Raw genomic sequence first — 25,258 nt, 5'->3', positions numbered from 1 at the left:
CATTAATCATGATGATAGGAAAGGATACATCACCACTTTGTTGACCACATTATTTGTGAGCAAAGTGAAAGGCATCATTCTTAACCTCCACCACCTTCACCTCAAGGAAACAAGTGCATATGGCTTGAATTAGCTATATCAAAGGCTTACAATATTCTTCGACAAGAGAAAGTCAATATGGGTGATCTAAATTAGATCATTAAATTATTTTCCATTCATCTAGATGCTTTCAGGGTGGAAAAATAAGAGAAATCAACAAACAATAGTAGTTTTTGCCGTGGTACTTAGTTTGGAGAACTAGGTTTGGAAACCTTCTATAGTTAGTTTAAGGCCTTAAATGATTATTTTTTAGGGGTAGAACTTCAGTAGTTTAATGTAGCACCCCCTTAACGCTACTCTACACATAGATACCTTTCCAATAGTCTAAGAGAGACGTTAATCAGAATTTGGATGCAAAACGTATGTTTCTCGGAAGTTGAAATATTGTGATTGACGGCCATAATTTGAGAGGATACCACATTAGCCCTCGTTAGTCATGGAAAAGGGACTAGCTATGTGGGGATGATGAAGAAGACTTTAGAATGGTCGAATTGTAACTCATGTTGAGGGTTGAATAGGTCAAATTTAATCGCAAGTTGGCTATCAAGTTGTGTGATAACCAAACCATTATGAGGAAACAAGGTTCCATTCTATTTTTCTTGCATTTTGTTCCATACTAGAGTAGAGTAGCTAAGTGTGGATAGAGGGAGAGCATAATAGAGGGGGTTTCTAATTTGCAGTAGCCCAATGCCACAAGTCTCAGGCAACTCCATAAAAAGTGCCTCCTCCTTCGTATCTGCATCAATTTCATTATAAACAAAAAAGAGTATAGAAACCTCACCTACCAGTGAGGCTTTCTTCGAAAGGGTTTCCCAAATCTTATCTTGGTGTTCATGGTGTTTAGTGTGTGTTTGTATTTCATTTTTCTCTATTTTCTGCAATTTATCTATTGCTTACAAAGCAAAAAAAATAATAAAATTAATAAATCCATAAATATAAGGAAAATTAACCCACATAGTATAGATTTCAGATTTCAATCTATTTTAATTAGACTTGTTGGAACAAATTGTCTAGTGGAATATCCATAACAATTTCTAGATCAATTTGTGGGAGGCCATTGTTACCAACATAGAGTCTATGATGGATGGATGGCCCACAACCTCAAGATAAAGATAAGTTGTCGTGCAATGCAAACATAGTTGTCTAGTTTATTTTTATTTACTTGAACTAGTTTCCTCTTATCACGATGAGGTTAACATGCTTGGATTTAACACTCCAAGGGAACCATTAACACCATTCAATTTGGTTGCCTGTGGCTTAGATGTTGTGAGTAGGGGGTATCTATTCCATCAAAGTTGCTTAGGACTTGCACTTAACCCCAGTCGTTGTTGCATGTGCTATTATGCATCCACAAGTGCATGCACATGCATAAGCATGTCACTTGATAGGAATTGAACCTTGACAGGGGTTATATTAAATACATTTTGTCACCTACTTGACAAGCCATTGTTGATTATCTGTGTAGTTTATCATTGTTGTTCTTCGAGTTATGTGCATCCACAAACACAAGCACATGCATGAGCATGCGAGGTACTACTTGAATCTCAATGGAGCTACATTAACTACTCACTTTCACCAACTTGATAAGCCATTATTTCTTTGCTTGAGCCATGTTGGTTGATTAGTCTAAAAATTTATACATAACATGTCATAAAAAGAGTTAAATTAAACTAAAGGTGATAACACTCACTAAATTAATTACTTACTTTCCTAGGCTTAGGAAGCCACTATTATGTTTAAAATTTATGAATTAATTAAATTAACATTTACTATTAATCTTCATTTTTTATATACTTATTTATTCAAAAAAAATTAATTTTATACTTACTTTATCCATTTAAAAAAAAACTTATATATCGTTAAAATATTTTAATGTTGAAAAAACATACCAATAACGTTAAAATCTTTATATTAAACAAGCAAATCCATGCCTCACGTTCAATTACATATTCTAAGACAACATAAGTACATAATGTAGAATTAAATAAACCAGACTTAAACCCTAATAAAGATAATAATAGTACTGTTAACCTCATAACAATTCAAATCATAGCGCTTCCCCAAACAAATCTACAACTCGAGAGGCATGCCACCGGTGACAATGTAAATATTGTAAAGATGAAGAAAATACAAATGGGATTACATTAATGTTTTATGATATGCAAGGACGGAGGCCAGGCATGATATGAATCATAGATGGGTTGCTACGAGAGTTGTAACAACCAAACAAGATAAGGGGTTGCGGACAAGAGGCAGGTGAGTAGCGCATGGTAATCGTAAGGGGGATGGGAATGACAATGGCAATGGCAGGCTTCACCTCCACCATTTGCCTCGCAGCAGCTTCCTCTTCTTCACGCCTCGGCGCCTCTAAATTTAACACCGTCTCCTTTTATGGAACCATTGCCCATCTCCATTTTTTGCACCGTCGCCCCTTGCATGCGAGCTCCCCTGCGTCACTAAAATTAGCACACTTTTCCAGCGCTTTCTCCCTGCGTGGTGCTTCTGGCATCGAGCACAAGGGATTGAATCCCACATTTATTTGTCGCAGAAGAGCCTGTGCCCGGGCCGATGGCAGTGTCCAGGTTTCTGAAGAGCAGCAATGCGGGTGGTCACCGGCGTCGTCGGGAACTGTGGGAAAATTCAAGAGAAGGCTTCGTATTGCCGACATTAAGGGCGGGCCAGACCAAGGGTTGGACCGCGTTGGGCAGAGCTTCTCTGTACGAGGATGGGTTCGAACATGTAGAGCTCAGAAGTCCGTTACATTCATAGAGGTACTCTTATTCTCTGTTTTCATGCCTAATGAAAACTCCAATAATCAACTACACAAAAACCTCAAACAATGCAAGCTTCACGTGCATATCAAATTCGGACATAGTTGGGTCTGTGTTGGTGGTTATATTCAGTACAGCCAATGCAATGTTTTAAATTCGGACATAGATGGGTTTGTGTTAGTGGTTATATTCAAGGCAGCTGATGCACTGTTTTAAATGCAGGCATATATGGGTCTGTGTTAGTGTCCATATTCAATGCACCCAATGCACTGTCTAAATTTAATGTACCATTACATGCATTTAAACATATAGACATGAAGTGCTGATGGATCCCCTCCCCCACTTTGGCTCCAGATAAATAAAAAACTATAATTTCATTAATGTGCTGCAAATTACCACAAAAGCAGGTCAATGGTTATGGCGCTAACAGATACACCGATACACCGAGAGAGTAAATACAATGTGGGAGTGTGAAAGCAACTCCAAGATCCATTCTAAAAGAGAAAAAAGAAGAAGAAAAAACTGGAACTAATAAGTCTCTAGGTAAGAGCTTTAAATCAGCATACATCCATCGTATCTCTGAATCTATCAAGCATCGAGAGGGATCAAACCTCTCGAAGTGTAAATCTTTTTCCTTTAGTTAAGATGGATATAGACATATATGAAGAGAGAGGTGCAACAATATTTTTATGTAAATATCATAGTTATAGTTTTTAAATTTATGTGTATATCTCTCTCTCCCTATATATATATATATTATTTTTTTCTAGGTTACAATGCCTAGGGAAAAATCTGGGTTCTTCCCCTCATTTTGAGGATGGTGCCTAAGGTAAACTCTACATTCTTTCGGGCACAAGTCTAGGTCAACAATAGGGCTCAATGTTGTTAAAACTTACAATAATATACTCATTATGAGATCAACATGCCACTTATAGGAATAGAGCTTGGGTGGGGAGGATAACATTTCATCCCATAACCACAAAGGCTAGACCCAATTGAAAATCTCTCTTTTTGTATCTCTTTTGTTGAAATTAGGTAGCCTTGGGAGGTACTCCCACAAGCCCTTGGTGCTAGGCTTGTGAGGAGAAAACCCACAGAAAGACAAGTTTGTGGGTGAGGCACCCAAAGTGGGTAGGCTTGGAACCCAAGGAAGCAATTTAATATGCTAATTTAATGATAAGGTTGAGTTGGCAACACCTTAATGGACCAACGGGTTCCCTAAGTGACCTATGGACAACTATAAGTAGCCAAAGGATAGGCTAGGTCATGAGGGTTGGAAAGGCACACACTTGTGTAAGGCAAAAAATAGCTCTAAAAGAGCCGCAACAAGCTAGAGAGAGGCTGAGTAAAGGCTATAAGTCACAACAAGGAGTTCTGTGAGCGAAGGAGGCTAAGTTAAGGAGTCTACCTGCAGGGCAGTAGGCTGCCGGGCCTGCTATAGACATAAAAGAGGGGCCTGGTGTGGACAGGAAGGTTGAAGGCTATGGGACAGGTCGAGGGTGAGTAGGCCTTGTGCAAGCAATATGCTGTTGGCTATGGAAAGCAAGGAGTAGGGTTGTGTAATAGAGATTGCAGAAGGATTGATAATGGCCTAAAGGAAAGGGTTGCAGTAGTATTATTGTTGACAACTGTAACAAAGGACTGTAGAAGGACCGATTACCAAGGATAGCAACAACAAGTACAGTTGTATACTTATTGTATTTTTTGGGCAGATGAGAGTCAAAGGGATAAGGCCTTGGCCTTGGGTTATTGGTCAAAGGAAAACTCCATGTGGGTCATCTTATTTATGGTAGTTGATATTTTTCTTGGATCCCTCTCATTGAGAGGTGTAAGATTGATCTAAAGATCATCCGATTCCGATAAGTATTCATGGAGTTATGAATTTATTTGTGTTATAAGACAATTCGTCAAGGTCGGCCAGCAACCAAATAACCCCCACATGTGCTCAACGTTTTAGTATAAAAGGAGATGACTTGAGAGTCATTTCACACACTTCTCTCTTGATTTCTCTCCACTTGTCTTGGGTTTTAGTGTGAGAGAAATCTAGGAGGAAGAAGCCCTAGACGTTGGAGGAAAGGAGGCTGCCCTAGCCGCAACAAAGAAGACAGGCCAGTGAAGCTATGGAAGGGATCTACGTTGACCTAAAGGAGCTCATGGAAGAAGTTTAACGCAGCTATGGAGGAGGCCTTAACAAGCCCTAGCCGCAATCCTAAAGTAGCCCTAACGCTGTCCAAAACAAGCCCTAGACACTGTCCTAAACAAGCCCTAGACGCAGTCCTAGCACAACCCTAGTAACCTAGAGGACGCAGTCAAGAAGGAGGGTTATAACCAGCCCTAGATGCAACTACCTAGCTGCAGTCAAGGAGGGTTATGCCATGCCCTAGCTGCAGCATATGGAGGCAGAAACGTGTTAAAGGAGGACTGTTTTAGGGTCATTTTTAGGATGACAGAGTTGCTGTTAGGAGGGCCGAGAAGCTGGGCTAGAAGGCCGCAATACCGAGACTACTTCAGCAAAGGAGAGGGGACGATAAGGTCACCTTTGTGACTGATGGCATAGCGAAGTTACCTTGATGTTGGCCGCAAAGGAAAGGAGCTCGGATTTGCTCCTTGAGGACTGTTTGAAGAGGCAGCAAGGTCTGTGTGTAGGCCGCCCTCATAGAAGGCTGTTCTGGGCTAGAAAAGCAAGGAGAATCCTCCCTGAGATAGGCTGAGTAAGGGATCTTAAGCCGCAGGCCTGTGAGTTTTGTTTTGTGGGTCAACAACCCTACACATGGAGTTGTAGGTCCCTCCTCAAACAACGAGGTCACTTATCTTACAAAGAAAGAAAGGCCGCATAATTTAAGGTGGGTTTTGGCATGATCATTGGGCTGCTGTAGGATACAAGAGGATGCCCTAACCCGTGACCAGAACTCTGCCCATGCACAACAGTATGGCAAACATGGAATAGCAACAACAGTGGGACAACAGTGCTAGCAACAATGGCATAGTGCAATGATGGCACAATTGGGATAACAAGCTGTGATGGGACAACAACAATACAAATGGGACAACAAAGCTATGATGCGTGATGGAGCAAGCAAATGGGACAGCAGTGGCTAGCATGGTGCAACAATGGCACATGGAACAACTGTGGTAGCATGGTGCAACAATGGCGCATGGGATAACAGTGGCAGCATAAGGTTCAACAGTATGATGTGTGCAACATGGTCATGAGTTCCAACATAGTGATGATGGGTGCAGCATGGTGCAGCACGATCAGGTGCAGCATGATGACGAGATGCGACACAATGATAGGTGAAGGAGTCACCTTGGAGAATCAGTTGAAGCAACATGTGTTCAACTGAGTTCAACCATCTCATGTATCATCTCTTGTATGATCTATGCGCTTATTTAGATAAGTCAAAGTGTTGACTTCTGTTGTAAATGTACTATCTCTCTTGCTCTCTCTGCTGAACTATTGAAGAACATATAAGGAGAATTGATCAAGGGTTTCCCCACATTGGGGTTTGTCGTTGGCTAGTGCCACATCTTGTGTCCTCATGTCTTGGCTTATCTTTTGCGATCTATGTTTATGTTCTATCTGCAATTTACTTTAATGCTGATGTGATTGCTAATCTGGAAAAGATATTGAGCTAACTATGAAATTTGAAATAAATTGCTCTAAGCATAGAACATACCTAAAATTAACATGGTATCAGAGCTGAGGTGGAGACAAACCCCAAGCAAGAGTAAAAGAGAAATCACCGAAGACAGTTGGGAAAGGACAAAAGGATCAATGGATTCCTTATCCCTCTTCAAATTCACCGAGGGTGAAATTGAAGCAGAGAATATTATCAGAATGGTGCAGTGGAAGCTTCTGATGGCCTACCTAAAGATCACTTCAATGGGAAGTTCGGATCTAAGGGTGGAAGGAAAGGCAAATGCCTTGTTTGTAACAAGTTCAACCATTATGCAAAGGAGTGTCCGAATGGTAGGGACACATCACTTGATGATGATAACAATCATTACAGGGACATCTTCAATGATCAGAGGAATGACAGGTAATGTAGGTCATCAAGGAAATGATCGACTCTTCAAGAAAGGAAGGAACCCCAAGTATGAAGAATCAAATGTTGTTTCTGATAAGATAAAGAAGTGTTGTCTTGTATTGGCCCTCTCCTTTAGACTCTTTGGGAATCTGGCTTATTGATTGTAGTGCTTCAAGGCACTTCATCGGATAGAAGGGTGCTCTCTCTAATTTGGTAGAGATGGAAACAATCGTGGGATTATACTTGGAATTGATGCCACCTATCCCAGAAAGGGTGTAGGGAATGTTACCCTCAATTGGATGAGGTTGGATGAGGGTAACTCGATTCATTTACAAGAATATCTTTTATGTACCTGATCGCAAGAAGAACCTGGTGTCCATTTCGACAATGGAAGTCAAAGGTTTCAGGGTGGCATTCATCGATGGAAAGGTACGTGTTTGAAAATAGAATTTTCAAAGATGCTTTTACTCATGGGTTCAGGGTTGGCAATTTGTATCAAGTTGCAGGATGGTCCATTGGGGACCATGTCAGTTGACACATCTCATCTATAGCACCGGAGGTCTGCTTATTGTGGGGCCCTACCCGATGTGAGTCAGATAGTGTCAGGGATGCCTGAATTCAAGAAGAGCATGAAGGTACATGTCCGAGATGTACCGAAGGAAAATCCTACAAGGGGACCATTCCCCTCATGTAGCAGGTCCATAGGTTTGGAACAACCCGAGGGGTTTGAGATTCATGATCGAGAATCTCATGTATGCAGGTGGAAGAAAGCCCTTTATGGCTTGAGGCAAAACACCCCGGGTTTAGTTTGAGAGGATTGGTCGCTATCTGATGAAGCTGAGATTCACTAGGAGTGAAGCCGATCCAAACCATTGCTTGAAGGTTGTGGATGATAGACCTCTCATACTGGCACCTTATGAGGACGACCTCTTTTTGATAGGTGTAGACCCTCTCATTTGCAAAAGTAAGAGGGAGTTGGATTCTGGATTTGGAATGGTGAATTGCAAGCCCGTGACTACCTCGATGGAGCTTAACTTTCAGAAGTTATGTGGTAGTGATGTCGGACCAGATTTGGGAAATGCCTCTGAGTTTCATAAACTCATTCGCTTTGATGTTCTTGGTGAACTTCCGTCCGGATATATGTTTTGCAGTTAGCATGTTGGGCTCATATTTGGTTGAGCCTCACTGGATTGGTGCCAAGAATCTTCTGAGATATCTTCGGGGCACAATATCTCATGGATTGAGATACATTGCCGGAAATGTGAAGCTGCATGATTATTCATATGTTGACAGAGCAGGTAGTGTGGAGGATCTCAAGAGCACTTATGAGTGCTGATTCTCTTTGGGTTCTGCTCGATATCCTGGATGAGCAGGAAGCATAAGACGATTGCTTTGAGCACCACTGAGACCGAATACATAGCTACGAGTATGACCTCGTGTGAAGCTGCCTGGTTGCAGAAGCTCTTTAGTGAGTTGTTTGTACACATGATGGATACCACCGTGATCTTCTGTGTCAACCAGGGGGGATTTGATTGTTGAGGAATCTCGTATTCTATGATTTCTCCAGCATATAGACATCAAATACTACCTTATCTGGGATATGGTACATCGATGAGCGAGGAGGCTCCATCGCATTGAGACTGATGTACAGGTCGTAGACATTCTGTCGAAGCCCTGGGGAAAGGTCAAATTTGTGACTTTCCTGAACGACTTGGAGTTGTTGAGAGACCCTCTTATGAGGGTCTTGCATGATGCATGCATTGAGCTCTAGGAGCTCCGGTGGGGCTTGGGGTACTTCTTGGAGCAACAAGCGACCATAGGGCAACTCACCCTCCCCTAATGGTGCATTGTGTACAGGGTGAATGGTTCAGCCTTCCCCTGTGATACCCCGTGGCGACTTAGGGACAAGATGAGTGGTTTTCCTGTCGAGACATCCTACCCATGCAGTCTAGGACTCATGGGAAGTACCTCTCATCTGGCTAATGAGTTGGGAAATGGGGTTAGGGAGTCGGGACCATTGTAGTACTGTCGATGGACGCATCGTTGTATCTACAATACTCCCTATGCTAGGATGATCTCCATTGATCTGGGATCAATGAAACTGTTCTGGGATCAATATGAGTGGTTTGAGACACTCTCTTGTGATATTGATCTGGGATCAATGAAACTGACTTCGGGTCAGTAAGAGTGATATGACTCACTCTCTTGGAATTGATCTGGGATCAGTAAGAGTGGTATGACACACTCTCTTCATATGGAACTGACTTCGGGTCAGTAGAGAATGGTATGAGACATTCTCGATCAATTCTTCTTCTTCATGGTTCAGCAGAGCAGAGTAGTGCAGGGCATTGATGGTAGAGATAGTATAGCCCGGCAGATGGATCAGCGGATGGAGTTCTCCCTAGTTGAGAGGGAGTGTTAAAATTGGCAACTAGGGCCAAACTCCATGTGGGTCATCTTATTTATGGCAGCTGATATTTTTCTTGGATCCCTCTCATCGAGAGGTGTAGGATTGATCTAAAGATCATCCGATTCCGATAAGTATTCATGGAGTTATGAATTTATTTGTGTTATAAGACAATTCGTCAAGGTCGGCCAGCGACCAAATAACCCCCACATGTGCTCAATGTTTTAGTATAAAAGGAGATGACTTGAGAGTCATTTCACACACACTTCTCACTTGATTTCTCTCCACTTGTCTTGGGTTTTAGTGTGAGAGAAATCTAGGAGGAAGAAGCCCTAGACGTTGGAGGAAAGGAGGTTGCCCTAGCCGCAACAAAGAAGACAGGCCAACAAAGCTATGGAAGGGATCTACGTTGACCTAAAGGAGCTCATGGAAGAAGTTTAACGCAGCTATGGAGGAGGCCTTAACAAGCCCTAGCCACAGTCCTAAAGCAGCCCTAACGCTGTCCTACACAAGCCCTAGACGTTGTCCTAAACAGGGCCTAGACACAGTCCTAGCACAACCCTAGTAACCTAGAGGACGCAGTCAAGAAGGAGGGTTATAACCAGCCCTAGACGTAGCTACCTAGCTGCAGTCAAGGAGGGTTATGACATGCCCTAGCCACAACATATGGAGGCAGGAACAACATGTTAAAGGACTGTTTCAGGGTCATTTTTAGGATGACAGAGCTGCTGTTAGGAGCGCTGAGGCGTTGGGCTAGAAGGCCACAATACCGAGACTACTTCATCAAAGGAAAGGGGACAATAAGGTTACCTTGATGCTGGCCGCAAAGGAAAGGAGCTCGGATTTGCTCCTTGAGGATTGTTTGAAGAGACAACAAGGTTTGTGTGAAGGCCGCCCTCATAGAAGGCTGTTTTGGGCTAGAAAAACAAGGAGAATCCTCCCTGAGATAGGCCGAGTAAGGGATCTTAAGCCGCAGGCCTGTGAGTGTTGTTTTGGGGGTCAAACAACCCTACACATGGAGCTGTAGGTGCCTCCTCAAACAACGAGGTCACTTACCTTGCAAAGAAAGGAAGGCCGCATAATTTAAGGTGGGTTTTGGCATGATCATTGGGCTGCTGTAGGTTACAGGAGGATGCCCTAACCAGTGACCAGAACTCTGCCCATGGACAACAGTATGGCAAACATGGAATAGCAACAATAGTGGGACAACAATGCTAGCAGCAATGGCATAGTGCAATGATGGCACAATTGGGATAACAAGCTGTGATGGGACAACAACAATACAAATGGGACAACAAGGCTATGATGCTTGGTGGAGCAAGCAAATGGGACAATAAGGCTATGATGCTTGGTGGAGCAAGCAAATGGGACAACAGTGGCTAGCATGGTGCAACAATGGCACATGGAACAATTGTGTTAGCATGGTGCAACAATGGCACATGGGACAATAGTGGTAGCATAAGGTGCAACAATATGATGTGTGCAACATGGTTATGAGGTCCAACATAGTGATGATGGGTGCAACATGGTGCAACAGGGTGAGGTGCAACATGATGACGAGATGCAACACAATGATATGTGAAGGAATCACCTTGGAGAATCAGTTGAAGCAACTTGTCTTCAACTGAGTTCAGCCATCTCATGTATTATCTTCTTAGATATGATCTATGTTCTTATTTAGATAAGTCAAAGTGTTGACTTCTGTTGTAAATGTACTATCTCTCTCTCTCTTTGCTGAACTATTGAAGAACATATAAGAAGAATTGATCAAGGGTTTCCCCACATAGGGGTTTGTCCTTGGCTAGTGCTACATCTTGTGTCCTCTTGTCTTGGCTTTTCTTCTGCGATCTACGTTTATGTTCAATCTGCAATTTACTTTAATGCTGATGTGATTGCTAATCTGGAAAAGATATTGAGCTAACTGTGAAAATTGAAATAAAATATAACATACCTAAAATTAACAGTAATGGCCTAAGGAAAGGGTTGCAGTAGTGCTATTGTTGACAACTGTACAAAGGACTGTAGAAGGACCGCTTACCAAGGATAGCAACAAAAAGTACAGTTGTATACTTATTATATTTTTTGGGTAGATGAGAGTCAAAGGGATAAGGCCTCGGCCCTGGGTTATTGGTCAAAGGATTGGCTTGTATCTTGGCATTGTATTGTGAATTCTAAAGGGCCATGATCCCTAGTACGAGAGCCCTGTGGGATTTTTATTAAAGGACTAATAAAGAACAAGTTTTGGACATTAATTCTTGTGTACTATCATTGTTCTAATTGCTGTTATATTTCCGCCGTGCAAATTGTTTTAAAGCTAGGCATCTTCAGTGTGTTTATGTTTCCTAGCTAAGGCATATACCAGGCCCGGGGTGTGTGGATTTCTAACATCTTTATAGAAATTTTTAAATCAGGTTTACATATCAAATCTTTCTCTCCCTCTTTTACTTATTTTAATTTTTTATTTTCGAGAAAAATTTTGGTAGATGAACCTGAATGGATCACACCCCCTTGGCCAAACTAGTAGAGCCTAACTCCGAGGGTGTCGAGGAGAATTGACCCAGTGACCTCCCAATGGCAAGGTACTTTAGCAATGGGAACTCAACCAATTGAGCCAAGTTGTTAACCCTCAGGGCTTCAAATCTCTCTCTTTCATATGTATAGAGATAATTTTATTGTTGTTTGTTTCTATTTTTGACTAAGATATAATATTAATATTGACTTTATTATATATTTTTTAAAGCCGACATGAAGTGTTACTGTTAAAATTGGCAACTAGGGCCAAACTCCACATGGGTCATCTTATTTATGACAACTCATATTTTTCTTGAATTCCTCTCTTTGAGAGGTATAGGATTGATCTAGAGATCATCTGATTCCGACATGTACAAATGAAGTTATGAATTTATTTTGATTATAGACAAATTGTCAAGGTCGGCCAACAAATTCATGTAGGGTCAGAAGCCCAACAATCATGTCTATTCATCCACAACGTTTAACTATAAATACATGATGCTTTAGCCTCATTTGGACACACTCATCTTGACACATTTCTCTCTCTTCTCATTGATTGGGTACACATTTCTGGGCAACATCTCTCTCCACACATGCGAAGGAAAGGCGGACGAATTTTCTGTTTTGGACATTGATCGAAATTTTGGGACAGTTTGACCAAGCGTTGACCTCTTTGACTGGGATTTTTGGTGGAGAAATTCTATCCCAACAGGGCGCATTTTTGGGCACAAAAATCGAGGCAATTCGTTGACTTTGACCAGCGTTGAGTGCAGTTAGGGCTGACCGCAGGTTCACTATTTGAATAGATTTTGCCTGCGCTGATTTCGGGCTGATTCATCTTGTTGTTTGGAGGCCTAAGTTGATTGAAGTTGACCAATTTGTTGAGGGTCAAATCTGCCCTATTGACCAACGTTGACTTTTCTGGTCAGGTCTCTTTTGCTGCTGTTATAAATTATCATATTTGTAAATTGTATTAACTCTCTCTGCTGAAGTATTGAAGACTATAAGAAGAATTGATCAAGGGTTTCCCCACATTGGGGTTTGTCCCTGGCTGGTGCCACATCTTGTGTCCTCTTGTCTTGGCTTGTCTTCTACTATTTATGTTTATGTTCTATCTACATTTTACTATCATGTTGATGTGATTGTTAAACTAGATATGGATATTGGGTTCTAAAGAAATTGAAGTAAAATTGCTCTAAAGCATATAGAACATACCATTCTTGCCTAAAATTAACATGGTATCAGAGTTGAGGTGAAGACAAAGTCCAAGCAAGAGTGAAAGATCAATCACCAAAGATAGTTGGACAAGGAAAAAAGACTCAATGGGTTCCTCATCCTACTTCCTCGCTGAATACAAGCTCCATGATAAATCTGACTATCATGGATGGAAGATATCTCTTGATTTGACCTTGGAAGAGAAGGAAGTGATGGATTATGTGCATGGTAAAATCCCTGAGCCTCCTTCAAATGCACCGGCTGCTGCGAAGACCAAGTACAATAAGGCTAAAATTAAAGTGAAGAAGATTATCAGGGATTCCATTGACAAGCATTTGGTGGCCTATATTATTGAATTGAAGACCTCCAAGGAGATATACGACAGGTTGGTCGGCATGTTCAAGGTTAGTAATGCTAATCAAATTCTATTTCTCAAGAATAAGTTGAAGAATATTAAGAAGGGCAAGGACAAGGACATTCAATCCTATTTCTTGAGGATTACTGAGATCAAGAATGATCTACTCTCGATTGGAGAAGTCATTCCTAACAGGGAACTTACTCTCACCATCCTTGGAGGACTCCCAGCTGAGTGGTATGTGTTTAGAACCACTATACTCAACAATGATCGGATTCCAGGGTTTGAAGAATTGATGTCAAGATTCAAGAAGAAACAAGAATGGTGGAGCAAGAAATGCCTTCTAATAGAAGCAACCCCACTGCATTCTCCGCTCATGCCAAAAGGAGGAATAATGCAGGGTTTAAAGGTCATTTCCATGGAAACCCTGGATCTAAGGGAGGAAAGAAGGGCATGTGCTTTGTTTGCAATAAGTTTGGCCACTATGCAAGGGAGTGTCCTAATACAAGGGATACACCTTGAGATGATGACTATCATAACAACTCCAGGGGCAACTTCAACAACAACAACAACGATCAAAGGAATGGCAGGTCCAATGGCAAAGGAAAAAGGAATGCGGGACATCAAGGAAATGGTCGACCCTCCAAGAAATCAAGGAACTCCAGGTATGAAGAATCAAATATTGTTAACAATAAGCAAAAAGAGTACTATCTTATATTGGCCCTCTCCACAGCCTCTCCTCCAGAAACTTTGGGAAATTCGCTGATTGATAGTGGTGCCTCAAGGCACTTCACCGGATACAAGGAAGCCCTCTCTAATCTGATAGAAAAGGAGACAAACTTGGAGATCATCCTTGGAGACGATGCCACCTATCCTGTGAAGGGAGTAGGGAATGTTACCCTTCAATTGAATCAAGGTAACACTATTCATTTGCAAGAAGTACTATATGTACCCGATCTCAAGAAGAACTTGGTGTCCATTTCAATAATGGAATATAAAGGATTCAAGGTGGCGTTTATTGATGGAAAGGTACATGTTTTGCAAAGAAATTTTAAAGATGCTTTTACTCTTGGGTTTAGGGTTGACACTTTATATAAAGTTGGAGCAAGTCCATTGGGAGCCATGTCTTGCGACACATCTCTACAATCTGAACTATGGCACCGGAGGTTTGCCCATCTTCATTATAAGGCCCTACTCGATGTGAGACAGATGGTGATAGGTATGCCCGAGTTCAAAGTAGAGCATGAAGGTGTATGTCCGGGATGTGCTGAAGGAAAACTTACAAGGGGACCATTCCCCTCAAGTGATAGTAAGACCACAAACATATTGCAATTGATCCACTTCGACATATATGGTATGATGTCTGTAAACTCCTTGGGAGGATACTTATATTATCTCACCTTTGTGGATGATTATTCTCGCAAGACCTGGATCTACTTCTTGAAGAAGAAGGATGAAGTGTTCACCTGGTTCCGACACTTCAAAGCCTTGATCGAAAACCAATTCGAGAAGAAAATCAAGATATTGAGGACTGATAATGGGGCCGAGTACGAATCCAATGAATTCCAAGATTATTTTAGAGAATCTGGCATTAAGAGGCAAACTACAATGCTATACACTCCCAAGCAGAATGGTGTGGTTGAAAGGAAGAATCGTTCGATTGTAGAAGCTGTTCGTGCCATGCTTCATGATCAAGGCCTTCTGAAGTTTCTATGGGCTGAAGTTGCCAATATTGCCGTGTATGTTCAAAACCAATGCCCTCATCAAGTATTGGATTCCAAGACTCCTGAAGAAATGTTCATTGGTAAGAAACTCGATGTCTCTCATTTTAGAATTTTTGGAAGCCCTATATATTTTCATGTGCCGAAAGAGAAAATAAGCAAATTGGGTGCATCTTGGAAGAAAGGAATCTTTGTGGGCTATAGTGAAAATTCTAAGGGATATAGAATTTATGTGGCTTGTCAAAAGGAAGTTAAGATAAGTCATGATGTCACCTTTGACGAAGCTATGGCCCTCAGGAAGATCAACAACCTTCCTATTCTAAGAAAGGACAAAGAAGCTGACACCAGAAATCAGGGTGAAAAAGAGGACAAAACGATGCTTGATGTTGATGAACCTATGGATCCTATTGATCCTCCTCCTCACGAGCCCTCCTTGTCCAAAAGGAGACCCTCATGGCTTAGGGAGACTCTCGAAGATGCTGAGAGGCACATTGCACCAAGGGGGACTTTCCGTGAAAGCAAGACGCCAAACAGGTATCAAGGATATTTGACTGCCATGTGCACTATCATTCAAAATGAGCCTTCATCATTCGAAGGAGCCGTGAAGCAACAAGTATGGAAGGATGCTATGAATGAAGAATACAAGTCAATTATGAAGAATGATGTCTGGGATGTGATCCCTAGACCCTAGGACAAATCGATTGCCATCTCTAAGTGGCTCTAAAAATCAAGCATGGAGCTGATGGAAGTGCAGAAAAGTTCAAGGCTCGCATTGTTGCTCAAGGCTTCTCTCAAAAGAAAGGTGTAGATTACAATGAGATATTTGCACCTGTTGCTCGATACACCACCATCCTCTCGATCATAGCCCTTGTTGCCTCGCAAGGATGGAATCTACATAAAATGGATGTCAAGACCACCTTCTTTCATGGTTCAATCAAAGAGGAAGTCTATGTGGAACAGCCCGAGGGGTTTGAGGTTCATGATCGAGAATCTCATGTATGCAGGTTGAAGAAAGCTCTCTATGGGTTGAAGCAAGCACGCCGGGCTTGGTTTGAGAGGATCGATAACTATTTGATGAAGCTGGGATTCACTAGAAGTGAAGCTGATCTGAAACTTTACTTTAAGGTTGAAAATGATAAACCTCTCATTCTGGTACTTTATGTGGACGACCTCTTTCTGACAGGTGCAGACCCTCTCATTCACAAATGTAAGAGGGAGTTGGATTCTAAATTTGAGATGAAAGATCTAGGACCGATGCACTACTTCCTAGGCTTGGAGGTCTGGCAAAAGCCAGGTGAAATTTTCCTCTCTTAAGGAAAATATGTTGTGAAGATATTGGAAAGATTTGGGATGGTGGACTGCAAGCCTGTGACTACTCCGATGGAACTTAACTTTAAGAAGTTATGTGGTAGTGCTGCTGGACCTAAATTGGGAAATGCTTTTGAGTATCGTCAACTCATAGGAGCACTAATGTTCTTGGTGAACTCCCGTCCGGACATATGTTTTGCAGTTAACACATTGAGCCAATACAGGGTTGAGCCTCATCATATACATTAGATTGCCTCCAAGAATCTTCTGAGATATCTTTGGGGCACAATCACTAATGGACTGAGATACACTGTTGGATATGTGAGGCTGCATGGTTATTCTGACGCTGATTGGGTTGGTAGTGTGGTGGATTGCAAGAGCACTTCTGGATGCTGTTTTTCTTTGGGTTTTGCTTCGATATCCTGGATAAGCAAGAAGCAGAAATCGAATGCCTTGAGCACCGCTGAGGCCGAATACATGGCTGCTAGTATGGCCTCCTGGGAAGTTGTCTGGTTGAGGAAGCTCTTCAGTGAGTTGTTTGTACATGTGTTGGATACCACCATGATATTTTGCGACAACCAGAGTGGGATCTGATTATCAGAGAATCCCGTGTCTCATGATCGCTCCAAGCATATAGATATCAGGTACCACTTTATCCGGGATATGGTACAACGAGGAGCAATAAGGCTTCATCACATTGGGACTGATGAGCAGGTCGCTGATATTCTAACAAAGCCCTTGGGGAAGGTCAAATTCTCGGCCTTCCAAGAACGACTTGGAGTTGTGGAGAGACCCTCTTATGAGGGTCCTGTATGAGATGGACATTGATCTCTAGGAGCTTCGGGGGCTTGGGGTACTTCTTGGAGCGGTGAGCAACCATAGGGTGAGTGGTTCAACCTTCCCCTAGTGATTTGTTGTGTACAAGGTGAGCGGTTCATCCTTCCCTTGTGATACCCCTTGGCGACATGTAGGCAGGATGAGTGGTTCATCCTTCTCCTGCTGAGACATCCTACCCATGCAATCTGGGATTCACGGGAAGTACCTCTCATCTGGCCAATGAGTAGGGAAATGAGGATAGGGACCATAGTACTACCGATGGACGCATTGTGTACTACCATACTCCTTATGCTAGGATGACCGATATTGATCTGGGATCAATGGGAACTGACTCCGGGTCAGTAAGAGTGGTATGAAACACTCTCTTTTGATTGGAACTGACTTCAGGTTAGTAAGAGTGGTATGAGACACTCTCTTTTGATTGGGACTGACTTCGGGTCAATAGAGAATGGTATGATTCATTCTTGATCACTTCTTCTTCAGAGTAGAGTAGAGCAGTGGAAAGCAGTGCATTGATGGCAGAGATAGTACAAATTGGCAAATGGATTAGCAGATGGAGTTCTCCCTAGTTGAGAGGGAATGTTAAAATTGGCAACTAGGGCTAAACTCCACATGGGTCATCTTATTTATGACAACTGATATTTCTCTTGGCTTCCTCTCTCCGAGAGGTATAGAATTGATTTAGAGATCATCTGATTTCGACATGTACAAATGAAGTTATGAATTTATCTTGATTATGGACAAATTGTCAAGGTCGGCCAACAAACTCATGTAGGCTTAGAAGCCCAACAATCATGTCTATTTATCCTCAACGTTTGACTATAAATACATGATGCCTTGGTCTCATTTGGACACACTCATCTTCACACATCTCTCTCTCTCCTCATTGATTGAGTTCACATTTCTGGGCAGCATCTCTCTCCACACGTGCGAAGGAAAGGATGAATTTTCTGTTTTGAATGTTGACTGCGTTGACCGAAATTCTTGGACAATTTGACCAAGCACTGACCAACAACGTTGACCTCTTTGATTGTGATTTTTGGTGGAGAAATTCTGTCCCAACATGTCGCATTTATGGGCACAGAGATCGAGGCAATCCGTTGACTTTGACCAGCGTTGACTGCAGTTAGGGTTGATTGCAGGTTCACTGTTTGACCATATTTTGACTGGGCTAGTTTCGGGCTATTTTGAGCACTGATTCATCTTGCTGTTTGGAGGCCGAAGTTGACTAAAGTTGACCAATTTTTTGAGGGTCAAATCTGCCCCGTTGACCAACGTTGACTTTTCTGGTGAGGGCTCTTTTGCTGCTGTTATAAATTATCAGATTTGTAAATTGTACTAACTCTCTCTGTTGAACTATTGAAGACTATAAGAATAATTGATCAAGGGTTTCCCCACATTGGGGTTTGTCCCTGGCTGGTGCCACATCTTTTATCCTCTTGTCTTGGCTTGTCTTCTACTATTTATGTTTATGTTTATGTTCTATCTATATTTTACTATCATGTTATGTGATTGCTAAACTGAATATTGATATTGGGCTCTAAAGAAATTGAAGTAAAATTGCTCTAAAGCATAGAACATACCATTGTGGCCTAAAATTAACAGTTACCCATGTGGTAAACTTGACAACTTCTTTATCATATTGGGTTGTAGGTGCAACTTACTACCCTTGATGCAACCAGTAGTCTAGTAAAAAGATAAGATAGTGGAAATGCAGTGATATAGTAAGAGGGCCAAAGAGTGGAGATCTGTGATGTGTGTGCGAAAGAAAGGATGTTAAATCCTTCTAGTTCTAATGGTTGAGGGTGAGGGGACTAAAAGGCTTGTACATTGTTAGGGTTATTGAACATTGTCATATCAATTATAAACATTGATATATGTATAATATGAACTTTGTGCTCAACAAAGTGTATGATGAGATTTCAATGCCCATGATAAGAGCAAGACCATCTTGTCAAATTGGTGACCATTATTGGTTATACACAATTTTACAAGTAGCTTAGGAGTGATTTGTAGACCTTTTTAGACAAATGTACAATGTCAAGGGAGGGTTAATCTTGACTTGGTCAAGGATGGTTTTATCGTAGGTGGTATATGGTGGCACACAATTTTAATCCATGGTATTCATGTGAAGGAAGCCTATTTAAGTGGCTTTTTTTGTCCATTGTACAATGCTTGAAGTGGGTAACTTGGCTAGACTGAGAAAGTTATAAATATATCTTCGATGCTAGTTTAATTGGTTAAGGGTTTGTAGGGTAGCCATTGATGTTTAGTTTGTGCTTGTTGTTCAATTTGTATCTCTCTATGTAGGATTCCAACATGGAATTAGAGGTAGGTTGACCTAGATTCTATTGCGAGAGTGGTTTGAGGCCATGAGACATGACGAGAAGTGTGATCACGATGATCGCTGTGTGTGTGGGCATTTAATCTATAACGTGATTGATTTCTAGTTAAATCACATGCCTTGGTTTGGGGGTGGATGTGTTTAAGCATTAATTGGTTTTCATTTGGGTTCTAAGCATGGACATTGTTGCCTATAACATGGCATGTGGTAGACAAAGAAGCTTGTTGTCCTTGAGGAGAGTGCTCCTTAGAAGTCAGGGCTAGATAAATTGCTTTATGTAGATGAGAGAGGAGGTTTTTTTGTGTGTGAGGCATGGTGTAGTGTCAAAAAATGAAGTCAAGGTCAAGAAAGGTCCATCTAGAATGGGCACATGACACATCTTGATAAAAATTGGATCCTTTGATTGATCTAACCTAACATGGAAGTATTAATGTGAACAAGGTTGAGAAGCTTAGCTTGAGAGGAAGTGCAAGAAAGGTGGGTGATGCTAAGGGTGTTCGATTGTTCTTTGTGATCGACTTACAAAGTAGTGTCTCGAGGTTTGTGTGTGTACTTGTTTGAAGAATCTCATTGCTTGTATTTAGAGTTGACTTTGATGGGAAGGTGGTGGATGCTAGTCCATGTAATAGTTGATATAATCCCAGTGGGGGCATGTATGAGGTTAAATGTATATGTAATGGGGTAATGTAATGTAATAAGGGGTAACCTAATAAAAGGCCCACACATGCAATAAGTGGGAATGTATATATAGTATATACAAAGCTCATTATAGTCATTATTGGGACATGAAAATATGATTTCTAGATATCCATTTATTGGGTTATTTAGAGGACGTTCTCTTATTCGTAAAGGAGTTTTCTAGAGGAAAAAAATTGGGCATTGCGGATTGTCTAGGGAAAGAAATCTGTTTCTCTCTCAGCTTGAAGGTATTAGTGAGGTTGTTGGTACCATGCCAACACCGCATTATATACTCATTTAAGTGCACCACATTGATTACTCTTTCCAAGAGATTAACATGACACTTTATGGGATTTGAACCTCAGCAGGGAAGGTAATAACTATTCCTCCCAACCACCCAGGCTAAACCCAATTGACTATTCTTAAAGGAGTTACTGTATAATTTATCTCTATTATCACTTTTGGAGTGGTGCTCCATGTTCACATCTTGTGTTGTGTGTACTCTAGTTTATAATGCTATTTTGAGGGTTTGGTACATAACATGTGGTATTAGACCCCAATGGGGGCATATATGAGGTTAAATGTATATGTAATGGTGTAAACATATACGTAAATAGGGGCTGACCTATTAAAGGGCCCACAAATGCAATGAGTGAGAATAGGCATATAGAAAGGTCAAGGTCATGATTGGGACATAAATATATGATTTGGATATATGAATGCTTTGGGGTATTTGGAAGAGGTTTTTCTATTCTTTAAGGAGACATTGTGTCACTCATCTGTATAATCACTTTTGGAGTGGTGCTTCACGTTCACATCTTGTGTACATTGTACGTGATTTGGTTTATTATTCTATTTTAAGTATTTGGTACATAAAAATCGTTGTGAGAGAAATCCATGTGATTGGGTGTAAACTGTGGCTGGTGTTGAATTTCCACGACCTTAGGTCTAAGTTAGAGTCTTAAAATCACTGACACTACCAAACCAAGAATCTCAACCATAAACTACTTTGCACAGTGGAAATATAAAGCAGTAAATCACATATGCAAAAATATACACACTTTTTAACAAAATTGTACAATCACCAATCTTCATTATATTAAACCAAATCTGAATAATACAACAGTCTATGGTACAAACTTGATGTCGTATCTTGTCCTGCCGGTCCTTCGCTTCCGTACTGCTCACTAGTTGTGCCTTAGTCCATCAAGGCCACTACACATTGAGACTCCAGGAGGGCTGCCACCTAACACTGCTGCATGTCACCTTTGCTGCATGTACACAGGCTCATCAATCTACTCTTTAGGTTGGCCAATTCCCGAGCTTCAATCTTCCTTCTAATAGCCTCTTTTGTCCACCAAAGAGCTATTCATAAGGCTACAAACTTCACCCAATATTCAGCTATCTTCATCACTTCAAGATAGCTAGTCTAGGGCTACTTTGGGTAGCCAACACGCTGCCCTCCACCAGACCAATGACACCCAATACTTCACTGTTGGTTCTGCTCCTAGGATGGACTCTTCGCCGCCTCGGAAAGTCCTCCACACGACACCAACAAGTCGCACAATCAAAGTGATCCAAATTGGTCAATGCATGACCCCATGCTCCTCCAAAACACTGCTGTAAATATGTTTGCACTTTGTTGTTTGTGATTGTCTTGGTTAGGGCACTTGCTGCAGCCCTAAATCCACCCAACAATCAACAAACAGTTCCTTTAAGGGTTGCGACACACCTTAGTAGAACCCCTCCTTAGCTACGCTGCAACCTGGGATAGGTGTCAACCCTTGATCACCTCCTACGCAAGCCTAGCTCTAGTGCTATGACTTGTGGCCTAGCACAACCATCCTCCTGTAGCAACTGGCCTCAAAATGGTGCCCAAACAATCCTCCAAACAACGTTTTGTCCCTTCAGAACTTGGCCTAACAACCAACACCCTTGGCCTTCATCACAGCACTTCGGACCCAGTCTTAACCCTAAAACATACTTCCTATACCTCGTTGTTCTGCCTCTATTGTGTTGTAGCTAGGGCAAGAGATCTCCCTTCTCCAGCGAATCCTTGTCTAGAGAAAATTTTGCATGGATGGATGCCTTAATGACTCCAATTCACCCTTTATTTATACACCAATAAAGGGGTTTCATGAATTCATGAAGAGACACATCTATTGGACAATTTTACTTCAAGCCTACATGACTTGAATACCAATAATTATTTGTCAACTTAAAAATTTCATTTCTCCACTTCTACAACTCAGATTTCGACGATTCTCAAAGCGTTGGATTCTCCTTTTTGCCCTCTATCTTCTCATGCCATCACATGTAGAAATGTGCTTCTGGAATTGCCCCAAACACGATTGGGTGCAAAACCCCATCCTTGGGTTCCAAGCCCACAAGTGACCCTTGTGGCGCTTTTCCCTCTAAACCCTGAACCCTAGGGCTTGGATTACCTCCCAAGCTACAAAAATCAACACTCCCTCTTAGCGAGGGAGGTACTTCCAAGACTAGGAAGTATCTCATCATCATCATCACTGCTCTCAACACTTGCCTAACTCCTGGCGCTCACAATCGTAGCAATCCATGTATGGTGAACTACGCCCTTCTCGAAAGTGTCGCTGTCATTGTTGGAAGCACCCCGCTTCTTATTCTTATCCTGTAGCGTCTTCCACTCTCTCCATGATGCCTTCTTGGCAATTGTGTAGGAGCACTATTGCTCCCTACTGACCACACGCTCTTCTTTGATTGTAGAGTCTCCCTTTGAATCTGCAAGCTCCCTCTTGAACTAGACTCCCTCCTTGTCTCTGGAACCTGGACCTTCTCGAGAAGGTGTACCTTCTTCTTGGGAACTTGTATCTGCTCCTCTGAAGCCTACACCTGTACCTGCACCAGCTCCTGCTTCTCTAGAACTTGCACCTGCTCCACCTGCTTCTTTCCATGATATACAAGCTTGCCCATGAACCTGTAGAGACGATGCTCTCTAACTCCGAGTACAATCCCATCGAACTTAGAACCTCTGGGCCTGAGTCTTGCCTTCCCATCTTGGAACAAGACCTCAAACCCCTTCCTCTTGATCATCGAGACGGAAATCACGCTATATCTGAGTCCTGGTACAAATAGTACATCCTAGACCTGCATCACACGTCTTGTCTCCATCCTGAATGGCACAACTCCCGATCCTTGGATCTCCAACTAACTCTTGTCACCCAACACTATGTGCAACTTCGAGTCCCATTCAAGTAGAGTCTCAAAAACCTCCCGTGACCCTGTCATATGCTTCGTCACACCACTGTCCACGTACCATCCATCCTCATTGATAGTAACCTGTGAGAAATGAGAAATCATAGCAAAGTCCTCCTCTTCCAATCTCTCCGTGAGATCATCTATCTCAGCTAAAGTGGCAACATCGACAAGCTGCTTTCCTTTCCTCTTCTCATCATCTCCCTTCTTCTTCATCGAACATCTTGACAAATAATGACCCATCTCGCCATAGTTGAAACTCTTGACTTTACTCAAGTACTCCTTTTGCTTACCCTTCATTCGCACTGCAAGTGCCACGTTATCATCGAAAGACTTCTTCTTTGGATGAAGATCCTTGTCTTGCAACTCTTCTTGAATGAAGTCATCCCATAGCCTATCCCAGTCTGACAGCTTCTCCCTGGCAACGATCCCTTTGATGAAGGGCTTCCATTCCTTAGTGAACCCTTTCAAGGCAATCCTTACCATATCTCCATCTGAGATAGTCACACTGATGGCAGCAAGCTCATATTTGACCTGAGACAATCTCGTCAGATATGAGGTCACGCTTTCACCCTTTATCATCTTGGTGGACTTCAACTTATCCTCCAATACCAGTACCCGATTCTTGTTCTTATTCTGGAACAAATTCTGAAGAGACATCCACATCTCATGTGCATTGTTCTTCCAGGACAAAGGAGGTATGAGGGCATCCTTCACACCATCTAGGATGATCAATCTCACCCTCATATCCAAATCTTCATATATTTCCAACTCCATAGGGTCGATTGGCTTCTTGATCCCTTTTTCGGCGAACTACCAGATCCGGTTGACCTGCAAGACCAACTTGATCCTTTCCTTCCAAGGACTATAGTTGGACAACGCTTCTAATCTGTCCTCATACCAGAGACCTGCCTACAACTTTGACATTGTAGTGAGCCCGTCACTTACAATGTGACCAACTCCCTCTCACATTGTACTTCACTGTGCACAACTCTGATTTACTTACTTCCAAAGTAGCTCAGACATGCTCTGATACCATGTTGAATTTCCACGACCTTGGGTCTAGGTTAGAGTCTTAAAATCACTGACGCTACCAAGACAAGAATCTCAATCATAAACTACTTTGCACAACAGAAATATAAAGCAACAAATCACATATGCACAAATATACACACTTTTTAACAAAATTGTACAATCACCAATCTTCATTATATTAAACCAAATTTGAATAATGCAACCATCTATGGTATACAACCATTCTAATCTGTCCTCATACCGGAGACCTGCCTACAACTTTGACATTGTAGTGAGCCCGTCACTTACAATGTGACCAACTCCCTCTCACATTGTACTTCACTGTGCACAACTCTGATTTACTTACTTCCAAAGTAGCTCAGACATGCTCTGATACCATGTTGAATTTCCACGACCTTGGGTCTAGGTTAGAGTCTTAAAATCACTGACGCTACCAAGACAAGAATCTCAATCATAAACTACTTTGCACAACAGAAATATAAAGCAACAAATCACATATGCACAAATATACACACTTTTTAACAAAATTGTACAATCACCAATCTTCATTATATTAAACCAAATTTGAATAATGCAACCATCTAATGCAACCATCTATGGTATACAAGATACAATGTCAAACTCGATGTCATATATCGTCCTGCCGGTCCTTTGCTTCCGTATTGCTCACTAGTTGTGCCTTAGTCTATCAAGGCCACTACACATCGAGACTCCAGAA

General features: G+C 41.8%; 1 protein-coding gene across 2 annotated transcripts in view; it reads left to right on the top strand.

Annotated features, from left to right (window-relative positions):
• Positions 1-2,249: 2,249 nt before the first annotated feature.
• LOC149256637 (asparagine--tRNA ligase, chloroplastic/mitochondrial-like) overlaps positions 2,250-25,258 on the top strand; it is a 346,887-nt gene continuing 323,878 nt past the window's right edge. The window contains exon 1 of one of the 2 annotated variants that reach the window (XM_089460808.1): positions 2,250-2,870. In XM_089460808.1, the coding sequence (XP_089316934.1) occupies positions 2,367-2,870 (504 nt within the window). In that variant the 5' untranslated portion in view covers positions 2,250-2,366. The remainder of the gene's footprint in view (positions 2,871-25,258) is intronic. The other variant, XM_089460807.1, reaches the window with a different exon arrangement.

The sequence above is a fragment of the Pinus tabuliformis genome, chromosome 7 (assembly GCF_031772625.1).
Source record: "Pinus tabuliformis cultivar Carrire ecotype Pingquan chromosome 7, CPIR1, whole genome shotgun sequence".
Classification (NCBI taxonomy): Eukaryota; Viridiplantae; Streptophyta; class Pinopsida; order Pinales; family Pinaceae; genus Pinus; species Pinus tabuliformis.
Note: the sequence above shows the minus strand (reverse complement) of the source record. Positions and strands in the feature narration are given on the sequence as shown.